Source organism: Peromyscus maniculatus, chromosome 9 (genome assembly GCF_049852395.1).
Source record: "Peromyscus maniculatus bairdii isolate BWxNUB_F1_BW_parent chromosome 9, HU_Pman_BW_mat_3.1, whole genome shotgun sequence".
In the NCBI taxonomy this organism is placed as follows: Eukaryota; Metazoa; Chordata; class Mammalia; order Rodentia; family Cricetidae; genus Peromyscus; species Peromyscus maniculatus.
Genome location: NC_134860.1, coordinates 53,663,547 through 53,677,451, shown reverse-complemented (window position 1 = coordinate 53,677,451; position 13,905 = coordinate 53,663,547). Strand labels below are relative to the sequence as shown.

Genomic DNA, 13,905 nt, shown 5'->3' with positions numbered 1-13,905 from the left:
TGTATTTGAAGTGCTGTAACTATTTCATGGTAAATGGCTTGTCTGTATTATTTAAAATGGAAAGAAAGAAACCAAAAGATATCTTACCAGAATGCAAAAGAATGTAAGAGATAAGAAAGGATGCAATTTTAGCTCAGTTCAGTCACTGTGGACTTCCTGGAGTCTCAGATCATCCTCAACCACACACCCTCTGCTTTCTTGGTCTTTATTCCTGCTTAGCCCATGTCAATGTGGTGACAGTGTCATTTTTACCCCAAACCAGAAAACGTCCTTAAGTACTGCTGCCTATCAGAAGCAGAGGTGCACTATTGTACAACGCCTGGGAGGTCACTGAGCACTGACCTCCTTCATCCCTTCAAGGACTGTGTCTGCTCTGCTCTCCTCCAACCCCAGCAGCCTTCCTGGAAGATGCCACCAGTCCTGATTCTCCTGACCTTGTTTCTGCCACTTGGAGCTGGTGCAGGTGAGTGAACATCCCTGTCCCAGCACTGCCATCCCATAATACCTCTGCAGACTCTTTGCCCAGCTCTAGTCAGAAACTGACCTGCACCGAACCGGGAGGTTTCTGAATCTCAGGTCCCATACCACATCCAGACCTGGAAATCTGTCACTGGCTAGATTTTCAACAAGGTCTGAAGAAGGGAGGTGTCCTCAGGAGACTTGGTGGGCATTAGCTTTTCCCTGCTCTTCTTCCTCACCTGAAGTGATGATAATCCCTAAAAAGGGAAGTAGCAGAGAATGCAAAGAAAATATAAAGTACACATTAACCTTCCTTGAGCCCAGGGCAAGGGCAGCTTTAATGACCAGCCTGCAATGGTGTAAGGCCACCAGCTCAAGAACATTAGCATCATTTAGTAACCTCCACCCTCAGCCTGCTGAAGAAAGAGGACCTGGGTGACAAGATAGCTTTGCTGTCCTGCTTTGGTGGTCTCTCCACTTCTTCCTGTAGGTCCCCAGCTCTTCCCATCTTTGCTAGGACACTCCTCCATGTTCCCAGGCTCTGAACCCCATGAGCTCAAGTAGTACTCATTCATTCATGCAACCAAAAGCATTTCCTGAGAATACACATTATGTTGGGCATCAGAATAAGAGAATTTTAGAAAAACCTCCTCCATAGAGCTTGGGGCTCGGGGGAGGTGAGAAAATAACAACAACCAAGACATTGGTGGGATTGGGGAGACTCACTAACAAAGAAAGGCTCAAGGCAAGCCACCCAGGACCTGCTTGGTCACTAGCATCATGAAGACAGAGCTGGTCCATCCGTGTATTTGTAAAGCAGGGGCTGGAGGACAAGTGTCACCCGCCCCTGCAGGAGCTCTGCAGAATTAGATTCAGCAAAGATTATTCTATGTGCAAGGAATTCTATCCACCACAGGCTTGGAGAACTGCAGATCCCATAGCCTTGACCTTCTCCTTAGATCTTCCCTCTTGACTTCACCTGCTGCTCCCAGACACCCCATATTCTAGCCTTTTCTTTCAGAGGAGATCATCGGGGGCCATGAGGCCAAGCCCCACTCCCGCCCATACATGACATTTATTGAATCTCTGCATGTTGGTGGGAATAGAAGTCGCTGTGGAGGCTTCCTGGTACAAGACAACTTCGTGCTGACAGCTGCTCACTGCCTGGGAAGGTGAGGAGAAGCAGCTGGCCCGTGTTTTCTGAGACCAACATCAGATGTTTCCATCCTCTACTTGTGGATGCTCCTGTGAGAGCACACTAGAGGGCAGGACTGTGAAAACGGAAGTCTGAAAACAGGGACACTGAGGTCAAAGGTGAGAGGTCAGAGCCAGCAGCACACTTGAGGAGAAAGCAGCCACCCTGGCCAGACTGGAGTAGTGGCTGAGGTTGAAAGGACGCGTTGAGAGTTACTGAGGGCTGTGGGAGTATACAGCAGGTGACGACTAGTGTTTGACAAGTCCACCCATCAGATGTATAACTCCCTAATGGCGAGATCCACCTGGCAAAGCCGTAGCGTCACTGGCTGTGGAAATCGGTTGTTTTCTGTCTGTAACTTTCTCATGGGCCACCATTATACCTCACTATAAGAATAGCTATCAGGTGCTTTCCACGCCCCTTTGGTGGTGTGGTTGACATCTTTGGGCACGCTTACAGTTGTGGATGGTCAGGTTACGATTTCTGTTTAAACTGTATAATTTTGATGTATAGAAACTGCACTAGGATATTTTATATTATTCGGACTGACAGGATTCTCAGTCACAAAGACAGCCTTTTACACAGACAGCTAACTTTAGACTTTAGAGCAGATTCAAAGCAGACTGGTTGACCATAGAGACAAATACACAAAGTCATTTTTCCAGGTGTAGTTTGCTTATTTGAGGTCAGAGCTTGAAGCAACTTTAGACATAACTTTCTCAGTACCTGACTTTTTTTTCCCCCCGAGACAGAGTTCTCAGTGTTGTTTTGGTGCCTGTCCTGGATCTCACTCTGTAGACTAGGTTGGCCTCGAACTCACAGAGATCCTCCTGGCTCTGCCTCCCGAGTACTGGGATTAAAGGCGTGCACCGCCACCGCTGCCTGGCAGTAATTGACTCCTTGCATTTAGTCCCAGCCTCAGTTGATGCTACAGGCTCAAGGTTCAGCCGACTGTTTACTTACTGTCTGGGACCCCTCACCAACTTAGAGCTATGTGCATGGGTCAGTGTGACATTACTAGCCGAAGAGAAACTTCACTTATCTTGTGTTTTGAGAATGGGCAGGGCCCTGAGAAATGTAACTTATAATTGTCCAGAGTTTGGCTGAGAGAGCAGCAGCAGCAGTGTGGAGGGAGACAGCTGTGTAGAGCTATATGAGAGCTGCTGCAGAATGTGAGTGAAGTGTGTGTGTGTGTGTGTGTGTGTGTGTGTGTGTGTGTGTGTGTGTGTGTGTGTGCACGCTGGGTGAGAGATGAAGGAGAAGAAGAAGGAGAAGAAGAAGAAGAAGAAGAAGAAGAAGAAGAAGAAGAAGAAGAAGAAGAAGAAGAAGAAGAAGCATGAGAGAAGTGTGAGGGAGTGAGTGGGTGAAGGGGTGAGTGAGCAAAGAGTGAGTGAATAATGTAGAAGTATGTGTGTATATGAGTGAGTGTGAGAGAAAGCTGTGTGAACATCTGCTGCTAATAGAGGAGCTGTGCCTGGGAACTGTGTAAAGTGCTGTATGGTGAGAGAGCTATGGAAATGAGATGTTTAGCTGTGGCTGTGTGGAGATTTGTAACTGTGGAGGGAAGGAAGGTGAAGCTGTATGGAAAACAGATGTAGAAGAGAAATGTATGTAAAAGAAAGATGTGTAGTCACGTGAAAACAGATGTAACTGTGTATAGAGATGTATGGCCCTATGTACGTAAAGAAAGACATGTAGCTGTATGTATAGAATGTAGCAGTGTGGAGATATGTACAACTTCGGAGACAGAAAGAGTCAGAGACCCTCTTTAAGATGAAGAAAAAGATAAGGTTAACATCAGAAAGCATCTGTATTTCCTTATTTCAGCAATCATAGGTAGATTAAAACTAATTCCTAAAAGCCTCAGATAGAAAAAGTCTAGGCCTCACTGCCTTTATGGATCTTCTTCCATTACCCTGGAGGTGGTCAGAGGGCAGGCTCTCCAGAAGGCTCCCGGAAAAGAGTCTGTGCAAACTTTGGAATATTTCCTAGAAGCAAGAGGGAGCCTCCAGGACTCTATGTCCTTGAGAAGCAGAGCAGCAGGTCAAACCCTGAGGCCCTCCTGTCTCCTCAAGTCCCCTCAGCTAGAGCCCCTCCCTGCCTCTTACACCTCCTGGACTGTGTCCTCTCTCCCTCCACATCTCTCATCTCCACTCTGCTCTCTACAGCTCAATGAGAGTCACTCTGGGGGCCCACAACATCGAGACAAAGGAGAAGACCCAGCAGATCATCCGTGTGGCAGAAGCCATCCCACACCCAGCCTATAACGATAAGGACTGGTCCAATGACATCATGCTCTTGAAGGTGAAACCCGCCACCCCCCCATCCACACCTCCACCCACACCTCACCCACCCCTGGTGCCTCTGCTTAATGCAAGGCTTGCCCCTCCCCTCCTGCTCTCATCCTGCTTCTTCCCTCCCTGCCATCCTGGTTGTCAAAGTGTCCCAGGTCAGCAGGCTCCTGGCTGAGCTGGTCTCTCCTGCCTCTTCCCTATCAGCTGCAGAGGAAAGCCAAGAGGACGAAAGCTGTGAGGCCACTCAAGCTGCCCAGGGCTAATGCCCAGGTGAAGCCAGGGGACGTGTGCCACCTAGCTGGCTGGGGGGCAACATCCCTCAATGCCACCAAAGGAGTAGCCTCCCTACAAGAGGCTGTATTGATCATCCAGGACGACCAGAAATGCAAACTCCGCTTCCACCGCTATATCAAGACCATTCAGATTTGTGCTGGAGACCCAAAGCAAATACAGGCTGCTTTCAAGGTGGGAATCAAGCATTTAACAGGCAAAATGCAGGGAGAGAGGAACGTGGGGGAGGCCTGGGTGTGAGAATGACTAAACCCTCAAGCCCTAGAACCAAAGAGGGACATCACAGAAGTCAGGCCTCCCAGAGCCCTGATCCTGAGGGAATTTGAAAGCCTGTCCTGGCCCCGATCTAACAGTTAACCTTCCCAGGAGGAGGTACAGACAGCAGAGCCAAGGGAACCAGGCTCAGTTTTTCCTTTCCCTGCCCACAGGGTGACTCTGGGGGACCCCTCGTGTGTGACAACAGAGCTTATGGAGTTTTAGCCTATGGAAAAACCAAGAGCATTGCTCCAGGAATCTTCACTAAGGTTGTGTCCTTCCTGCCGTGGATACGAAAAAGCATGAAGCCTTGTAACAGGTGCTAAAACCAGCTGTTCCTACCAGGATGTCTGGCCACAGGCCAGAACCACATGGAGTGGGCAGCAAAGGTGAAAACTCATAATAAATTGATTTCCTCGGTGAATTCAGCTGAAGTCCTTTATTGTTTGAACCTCTCTCGTGTGCACCTCGGTGGTCCAGGCAGCCTCGCCTGTCAGTTCTGGGCTTTTCTTCCTCCTTCTTCCCCAGCCCCTCCCTCACCTGGAACTTCAGGCTAGACAATTCCACATATTCATCACCCCATACATGGTGGGGTGAGTGGGTTGTTTGTTTGTTTTTATTTTTGAGATAGGATCTCATTACATAGCTCTGGCTGGCCTGGACTTTACTATATAGACCAGCCTGGCCGTTAACTCACAAAGGTCTGCTGCATCTGCCTCCTCAGTGCTGGGATTAAAGGTGTGTGCTATGACATCCAACCATACACATATTTCAATACCCAGCTCTTCAAGGTTGGCTTTCTCACCACACAAGCCCTCCAGAAATGAACCTCCCCAGGACTAGAAAATCCCTACCATCTCTAAACCATCTTCATCAAGTCCCCAACTCTTTCCAGAGAATCGAACAAAGCATTGGGGTGAAGGGAGATTTGACTCTGGGAATTAAAAAGGCCATGGGCCATGCCACTGGATATGTTTCTTATTTTCAGGACCTCCCATCTCGCTAGCAGGGCAGGGGACTCTCACCACCTGAACTGTCTGCAGTCTAGGAGGCTGAGACATCCCTCTGGTGGCCCCAGGCTCACCCGGGTGCCATTTCCCCACCCAGCAAGGATCTCGGGCAGCCTCTGTCCCCCTTGTTGGTTTTCAAGTGTTTTCCACATGACTTCCCCTAGCCACCAATAGTTTCTGATCCAGCCCCACTTCCCCAGCCCTGATTTAAACCAGCCATTTTACTCATCTACCTATAAGTTCCAAACACGTCGAATCTCATTTACCTCTTCATCCAGCTAGACATAGGCTGCCAGTCACCTGATGCTACCCTTCCCACCTAGGCCAGCTGGCTGAGCCCTGTTCTAGCCATGGAGAGGCTCAGCCATGATCTCCAGTCACTCAACAACCTTCGTCCAGCCTGGAAACACTGCTTCCCCCTGCTGGCAACATGAGTTATAGCAGTTTGTGAACCAAAGGGATCCAAGGGATGCTAGGCTGGAAGTATCTTTTTGACATCATCAACCAACACTGTGGATCCCGGGGTTTGGGTCAGCTATACAGTAGATTCCTCCTTCCCTTTCATTGTCATGTTTCATAGGTCAATGTGGCACAAATGGATCTATATTTAGAATTCACAAAAAAGTCATATTTTAAGAATGATTAAATTCTCTACATTTTAACAGTGTCATGTGCATGGCCTTCTCTGGTTCAGAAAAGCAATGTGTGTAATTCGAACAAAGTTGGAAAGCCTCCAGTGTTGGGGTTTTCAATGTATCTCGTGGGGAGCCCTCGTTGAAAGAGATGGGCCAGAGAAAGGCAAGTGGAGGGGGCGCTGTTCCTTGCTTCAGGTTCAAGCCACAGATCCGCCACTCCTGCTGAAGTAGAAGATGGTTCATTGTGACCCATGTGACCCATGCGACCCTATTTCAGTCCCTCAGCCACCATTGAATTATACTTTTAAAGTTCCTGTAGTCCTGGGTGTTGGCTTTGTCTGATTCTGTGTATGTAGCTACTGTGTGTCATGTATCACTCACCAGCGGTGCGGTTTGAAGGACCTAATTTTTTTTTCAGTTTGTCTGTTTTGATTTTCATTTTCTGAAGGTTGTTGAGGGAGTATGATTTTTTATTTTTACTTTGGGTTTTGATTTTGTTTGTTCGTTTGTTTGTTTTGAGAGAGAGAGAACGTGATGTTGAGTGGGTAGGGAGATGGGGAAGGTCTGGGAAGAACTGAGAGGGGAAAGAATATGATCGAAACATATGGTATGAAAAAATAAAGAAATTAGCAATGATATAATAGAATTTTATAATTAAAATATAGATTTATTGAAATTAATAAGAATAATAACTGAAAATATCTCTTTCTCCCTTCTTCCACCAAGTCCTGGGAGTGAAATTTCAGCCCTTGAGACGTGGACAATGGTAAGTGTGCAGTAGGGCACCGTAGAGAGATGCTAGAGCTTCATGCTCTGTGGGGAAATGAGCTAGCTTCCGGCCATGGGTCTCTGCCTAGACTCTTAAGGAGCAAAGAGACATAAACTTGGTGTCTATGGATGAAGCTACTCCTCCTCTTCATCCTCCTAATCCTCCTCTTCTTCATACAGCAGTTATCCTATGCTTAACAATGAAATAGCGCAATATTCTGAGGTTTTAATGCCAGTTACTGCCCTTTTTGTAATCTGTACCTATCTGTATGACATTGACACACTTTTCTTCTGTAATTATTGAATTCTGATTCTTGTGTTTAATCCAAATCAATATTTAAATCTTATTTCTCATTATAACATAAATAAATGTATTTGGAAGTTTTCTAATGACTTCTGGAACTTTCCTACTGTGTTATCTTAGTGTGTTAGCTTATACAGGAGATGAACTTTAGTTCTTTCTCTCTCTCTCTCTCTCTCTCTCTCTCTCTCTCTCTCTCTCTCTCTCTCTCTCTCTTTTATTGACAACAGATCCTTTTCCTCACATAATGTAACCTTATATTGGTTTCCTTTCTTTCTGCTCCTCCTCCCCACTTCCCTTCCCATCTGGATCCACTCCCTTTCTGTCTCTGATTATAAAATAAACCTAAGGGATTAGAATATAATATAGGATAAATTAAAATTTAATACCTTAGAATTGGATAATACAAACAGAAGGAAAAGAGCCCAAGGAAAACCACAAGGATCAGAGACGCACTCATTCGAACACTCAGGAATCTGCTGCAGGGGGAAGTGATAATGGCTGAGCAAGGCACTGATTTATATAACAGAGTGTCGTTAGGAGTCATCTTATTGCTATGTTTTGTTTTTGTTTGTTTGTTTAGAGCAGTAGTATTTGGTTTTACCCTAGGTCCCGGGGCTATCTAGTCTCGGGTTCTAGGTCACTCAAGCAGTGTCAGATATGGTTTCCAAATTGAGGGGCGGGCCTTAAGTCAAATCAGATATTCATTGGTTATTCCACAAGATTTGTGCCACCATGCAGGCAGGTCAACACTGTCGATAAGGGGTTTGTGGCTGGCTTGGTGTGTATGTTCTCATTTGGTAGCATGCACATTACCTTCCTGTACCAAAGGCACTGGAATGTCGGAGTGAAGGCTCCATGTGGGCATAAGCTTGACTTTTCCACGTTCAAAGAGTTGAGTAGGGGCCTTGCTGTCAATTTGTGAGGCACAATCTATAGTCTTGGCAACAGCCTGGGTTTCCCATGGAAACCCTTTGGCCAACAACTCAGTTAAATAGAACTCAGTCCTGGTACTGGAAGCTTCATTTAGTGACAAGAAATGTCCAGTTAGGGATCTGTCTCCCACATTTGAGGAACTTGCCTGACTCCATTTTGAAGGCAAGAGCCATTGTGCTATATTGTTAAAAATGTTTCCATTTACTGTAAGAGCTGAGTTACTGTTTTTAAGTCTGTTCCCTGGCTTCACTAGAATGCCCCAGAAAGGCACTTAGCGACATGAAACCTACGTCTACCACACACTCCTCTGGTTTAAGGCTCATTTGTCTCACTTTAGAGACAGCAGAGTGACAAGGGAATGGTATTTAAGGGTTCCCCCCCCATAAGTTTTTTACTATTATCATTATTTAATGAAATCACTTCGTAGTAATGAACTCAAAAACACCACACCGCTTGACGACAGCAGCCACTAGACACATCCTAAATTCTTTTTTCCCCCCAATCTAACGGGGGTTTTTATCTTTTAGTCTTTGTATGGTAGATGAAGTTTAGATGAAGTTTATTGATTTCCATAGTGGCTGTACAAGTTTGCACCCCCACAAGCAATGGACTAGTGTTCCCCTAAATCCACATCCTCCACAACAAGCTGTCACCTGTTTATTGATCTTAGCCATTCTGACGGGTGTAAGATGAAATCTCAGAGTAGTTTTGATTTGCATTTCTCTGAGGACTAAGGATGTTGAACCTTTAAGTGTTTCTCAACCATTTGTTTTCTCTTATGAAATAAAATTTTTTACTTCTTTATATATTTTGGGTATCAGTCTTGTATTGGATATGGAGTTGGTAAAAATCTTTTCCCATTCTTTAGTCCGCCACTTTGTCCAAATGACAGTACCCTTTGCCATACAGAAGCATTTCAGTTTCATGAGTTCCAATTTATTGTTGATCTTAGTGCCTATACTAATGGTGCTCTATTTAGAAATTCTTTTCCTATGCCAGTGAGGTCAAGGCTATTCCTCTTCTATCAGTTTCAGTGTATCTGGTTTTATGTTGAGGTCTTTGATCCATTTGGGGTTGAGTTTTGGACAGGATGATAAGTATTATACTGAATAGATATGGAGAGAGCAGACAACTTTGTCTTGTTCCTGATTTTAGCAGAATTGTTTTGAGTTTCTCCCCATTTATGTTGATGTTGTCTGTCTGCTTACTACAAACTGCCTTTATTATGTTGAGGTATGTCCCTTGTATCCCTAATCTCTCCAGGACTTTTATCATGAAGGGGTGTTGAATTTCGCCAAAGGCCTTTTCTATTATCTAATGGAATGATCCTGTGGTTTTTGTCTTTCAGTCTGTTTAGATGATAATTGGACACTAATGATGTAAGACCCCTTACTTAGCTGCTGAACTGCACATGCAGCTGGAGGAGGCATCTGTGGTCTCTTAGAATTTGTAGAACTTCTGTCCAGACCCTTCTGGCTTTTAGAGTCTCCATTGAGAAGTTAAATGTAATTCTAATAGGTCTGCCTTTATATGTTAGTTGGTCTTTTTCCCTTGCAGCTTTTTATTGGTGAAATTATTAAGGCCACTCCATGTAGTTAAAAGGGAGGTTTATTTTGTGAAGTAACTTACAAGTGAAGGGATAGTTTACAGGGTCTGGGAAAGGTGTAGCGCAGTCCAGTGGTGTTCTCTGGAGAACTCTGCTCAGTCTACCTCTAGCGTCCAGGGTCCAGGAACCAAGAGAGCGCACTCGCCCATCCAGCTCTCGGGTCTCCAGGCACCTCCCCTGGCCCCGCCTTGTAGGCATGACAGTTGCCAGAGTCTCAATGGGGGTTGAAACTTCCAGATCCAAGCTGGAATGGCTACCCACTACACTTTTAATATTCTTTCTTTGATCTCTATGTTTAGTATTTTGATTATTATGTGCCAAGGGGACTTTCTTTTCTGGTCCAGTCTATTTGGTGTTCTGTATGCTTCATGTATGTTTCATCTCCTTTAGGGTAAGGAAATTTTCTTATATGATTTTGTTGAAAACATTTTCTGTTCCTTTGACCTGGGTATTTTCTTCTTTCTTTATTCCTATTACTCTTAGATTTGGTCTTTTCATAGCATCCCAGATTTTCTGGATGTTTCGTTCCATGAGTTTTTTAGATTTAGCATTTTCTTTGACCATTCTTCTATCATGTCTTCAATGCCTGAGATTCTCTCTTTCATCTCTTGTATTCTGTGGGTGAGGTTTATCACTGAGGTTTCTGTTCGAGTTCTTAAATTTTTCTTTTCCAGATTCTTCTACTTGAACTGTTTTTGTTTGTTTGTTTTTGTTTTTTCCTCCCATTTCCACTGCATGCTTTATTTTTCAAGGATTCCTTTAAAAGATTCACTCACTTCCTTTTTTAGGACTCTATCATATTCACAAAGGCTATCTTAAGGTCCTTTTCTTGTGCTTCAACCATGTTGTAACACTCAGGGTCTGCTGTGGTAGGGTTGCTGGGCTCTAGTGGAGACATACTGACCTAGCTGTTATTGATGACAATTTTACACTGGCATTCAAGTGTCTGGGTTTAGGAAGACTGAAATTCTAGGTGCTGGTGTCTGGTCTCTTTTTGTTGGGTGAGTGTCTTGTTCCTTGGTTTCTGTCACCTCCTCTGGTTGTTAGGAGGGTGTGGTGGCTGTGTGTTTCCTGTTAGGATCCTTGTCTCGAGGGGTCACAGCACTGGTGTGTGGGTTCCTGAGAATCCGTGGAAAGAAGACTCAGAGGCACCTTAAGAATGAGGCTAGCCTTTCTCGGCTGCAGGGGGGTCCGGCCTCTAAGGACTGAAGCACTTTCCCTTTGCCCAGGGTATTTTTATTTTTCTCAATATTCATACTTTAGCAAGTTGATTTTCATAAGCTCAAAACAACCTGAAAGGAGCTCCGAAAAAATACAATACCAAGTACAAATTCCTTGATTCATCAGGTACCACTGTTTTCCGGGTTTCCTGAACCAAGTTTTGCATGGGCCTTTGCATCCTTGGGAGACTCTGAGACAAGATTCACATAGGGCAACAAGGGAAACAAAAGGTGTCAGCTACACAAAAGATAACGAGGGCTAGGTGCTACTCTCCAGGCCAGGTGTAGCCCAGCAGGAACGCCACCACAGATCCTGATAGGTGTGGGCACTGGGTTTCCAGGCAAAATGTGTTTCTAGGTATTGAGAACTAACATGTAGGAATAGGGATTGACTAGAAGGAGATGCTGAGGATCCACAGATGGGAGGAAAGCAGGGTGTTCCACCAGGATCCACTTAGTCCCCTGGAAATGCGGCAGAGAATGCGGAGGGGCCACAGCAGAAGGTCTGCTACAGAGCTGGGGATGAGCCTGGGGCATTGAACTTGGAGGAGTGGAGGGAGAGGTGAAGATCTGCAGGTGACCTTCCTGCTTGGCTGGCTGGAGTGACCTGTGGGTTCCCAGGGAGTGCCTGCTGGGGTTAGGGGCTGGGACAGAGCAGTGAGTGGGGCAGGGGAGTTAGGAGAGGAAGATCTGTGTGGTCCACTGGTGATGGGGGCGGAAGGCGAAGGGAGGCCACAGGATGTGGTCTGCACCAGGGATGAGCCTGGGGGGGGGGGTGGTTTTGGAGGAACCGAGGGAGAACCCGAGAGCTACAGTTCCCTACCTACATCCCCAGCTGGAGTAGCCTGTTGATTAAACTTTAAAAAATAATAATAATAACAATAACAAACCAAGCACATGACTTTGACCAAACAGAATTCAGCACATCGAATACTAAGGGAAAACAGATAGAGCTAGGTTTCACACGAAACTGTCCCAAGCTCATGTGCCGAGTCACCCTGCTTCACAGCACTAGCAGCAGCGTCACACTGAGGAGTTAGTCACCTGCACAGAGATAAGCAGGCGGACAGTTCAGGGAGCAGCGCCAGGGGTCACTCAACAGAAATACAGAGACCCCCGAAAGCCAGCCCCCGAGAGAGTCTCAGAGTGCAAGCCAGCGCCCATGGCACAGAGAACAAGGGTTCTGCCACCAAAGGTAAGGAGGCATCTTGTGGGACAGTGTCTGGACAATAAATTTGACAGCTGGTCCATCATTAAGGGACTCAGACTCAGTACCCCAAATAAGGCTTCTCAGTTCCTCAAATTTATCTTTAATAAACCACAGATGGGGAAGGGCCTTGAAGACAAGGTGTGAGAGAAGGTGATAGTCGGGTCCAGGAGGTGCCTGCACCATTTTCCGTCAGCCCCAGTTGCTACAACAGTCATACTGTCCCACAGACCCTCACCCGAGGCTGGAGCAAAGGGAACTGTTTTGCTAAGCTGCTTAGTTCATTGTGATTACAGTGCTTAATACTGTTTGCTATTTAAGAGGATCTATGGGCCCTGCTCTAGCTTTTTCTTACTCTTCCGTCTTTTATTACCATATATTAATTTTACAAAGTAGTGGAAACTTCTTTATATGCATATAACACATTTTAGTCATACCTACCCTCTCCTTACCCTGTCCCTCCTGCACACACACCCCAGCCATATCTCCTCCATATTTCTAACAGTCCCCTCTACTACCATGTCTCCCTGCCTCCAACATCCACACTTGAAAGAAAGCATGTGGCATTTGTCTTTCTGAGTTTAGTTTTTTTCATCTCTCCTGATGATCTCCATTCCATCCATTTTCCTGTAAACAACATAATTTTCTCTTCTTATAAAACTAATAGGAGAGGATTAAGAACCCAAGGTCTTCCTTAGCAACAGAGAGAGTTAGAATCCTCCCTGAGCTGCCTGAGATCCTGTCTCAAACAAAAAGTAAATAAAAATGATGCATTTCCATTATAGAAAAAGTAGGTAATATAAAGGTGTAAATAAAGGCTACATAAAATTGCCCTTCTTTCTGGTTATTGCCCTTTCCCCCTCACAAAATTAGAATTAAATTATATTAATAATAATATAACTATTATTATAATTTCTCCACCTACTATAAGAGAATACAAGCTTCTGCATGCCACTAAGTAAAACTTTAAAATAAACTTCTTACTGGCTGGACAGTGCATCATTCCATGCCTATATCATAATCTATATTGTTGAAGATTTGGGTAGTCTTTCTTACTGGCTGGACAGAGCATCATTCCATGTCTGTATCATGCTCTACATTGTTGAAGATTTGGAAGGTCTGGGAGGTTTACTAAGAATATCTCATATTAGCCCCTGCCTAGCATTGGAATAAGCTTTTCTGGCAGGCATGCTCAGGATCTGTGACATCCAAGTGTGTCCTTCCCTCTAAATTCTCGATCTGTGAGGTTTTGTGCGGACGCTAGCAAATCTACTATTTGCAATCCTGTACTTGGGGATCCTCTGGGGCTTCAGTGTCTCCCTTGTCACCTGCTGCTCTTACACAGAGAGCAACACAGTCCAATTCTTGGCTAAAGGATCTGGCTGCGTGCAGACACTTTTGTCAAAAGGACCAGCTGTGATACCGCCTCCTCCCAGCATAACCCTGACGAAATATCCAGACTCGGTGGAGATAACAAAGATGCTTCCAAAACGCCCTTTCAGGAGTGACACTAAGACAGTCCCGAGGAGCTGAGGTCAGTATAGTCCTGGTCTCCTACAAAGTCAAGAACAACTAAATTAGTTTCTCAGTTGGGGGCAAGGGTGTTTCTGACCCAGCTGTGTTGGTCACTGCCTACCCAGAGAATCGGTATGTGGGGCTTATGCAAGAAAGAGATGGGAAATACCCAATATTAATGTCCCAACACCCCACAGGAGAAAAAAATGTAAC

At 45.3% G+C, this 13,905-nt stretch overlaps 1 protein-coding gene across 1 annotated transcript; it reads left to right on the top strand.

Annotated features, from left to right (window-relative positions):
- Window positions 1–291: 291 nt before the first annotated feature.
- On the top strand, window positions 292–4,922 carry LOC102926944 (granzyme G-like). Its single transcript, XM_006988590.4, has 5 exons — window positions 292–463; window positions 1,481–1,631; window positions 3,823–3,958; window positions 4,153–4,413; window positions 4,668–4,922. Exons 1-5 carry the CDS (start codon window positions 409–411, stop codon window positions 4,818–4,820), a joined length of 756 nt encoding a protein of 251 aa, XP_006988652.2. The 5' UTR covers window positions 292–408; the 3' UTR covers window positions 4,821–4,922.
- The last annotated feature ends 8,983 nt before the right edge of the window (window positions 4,923–13,905 follow it).

What these genes read in the sequence shown, in the direction of transcription:
- LOC102926944 (XM_006988590.4), top strand. Translation starts at nt 409, where the DNA reads ATGCCACCAGTCCTGATTCTCCTGACCTTGTTTCTGCCACTTGGAGCT. An exon ending in GCCACTTGGAGCTGGTGCAG is followed by an intron (nt 464 to 1,480) that starts GTGAGTGAACAT and finishes CTTTTCTTTCAG; the next exon opens with AGGAGATCATCGGGGGCCAT. An exon ending in AAATACAGGCTGCTTTCAAG is followed by an intron (nt 4,414 to 4,667) that starts GTGGGAATCAAG and finishes CCCTGCCCACAG; the next exon opens with GGTGACTCTGGGGGACCCCT.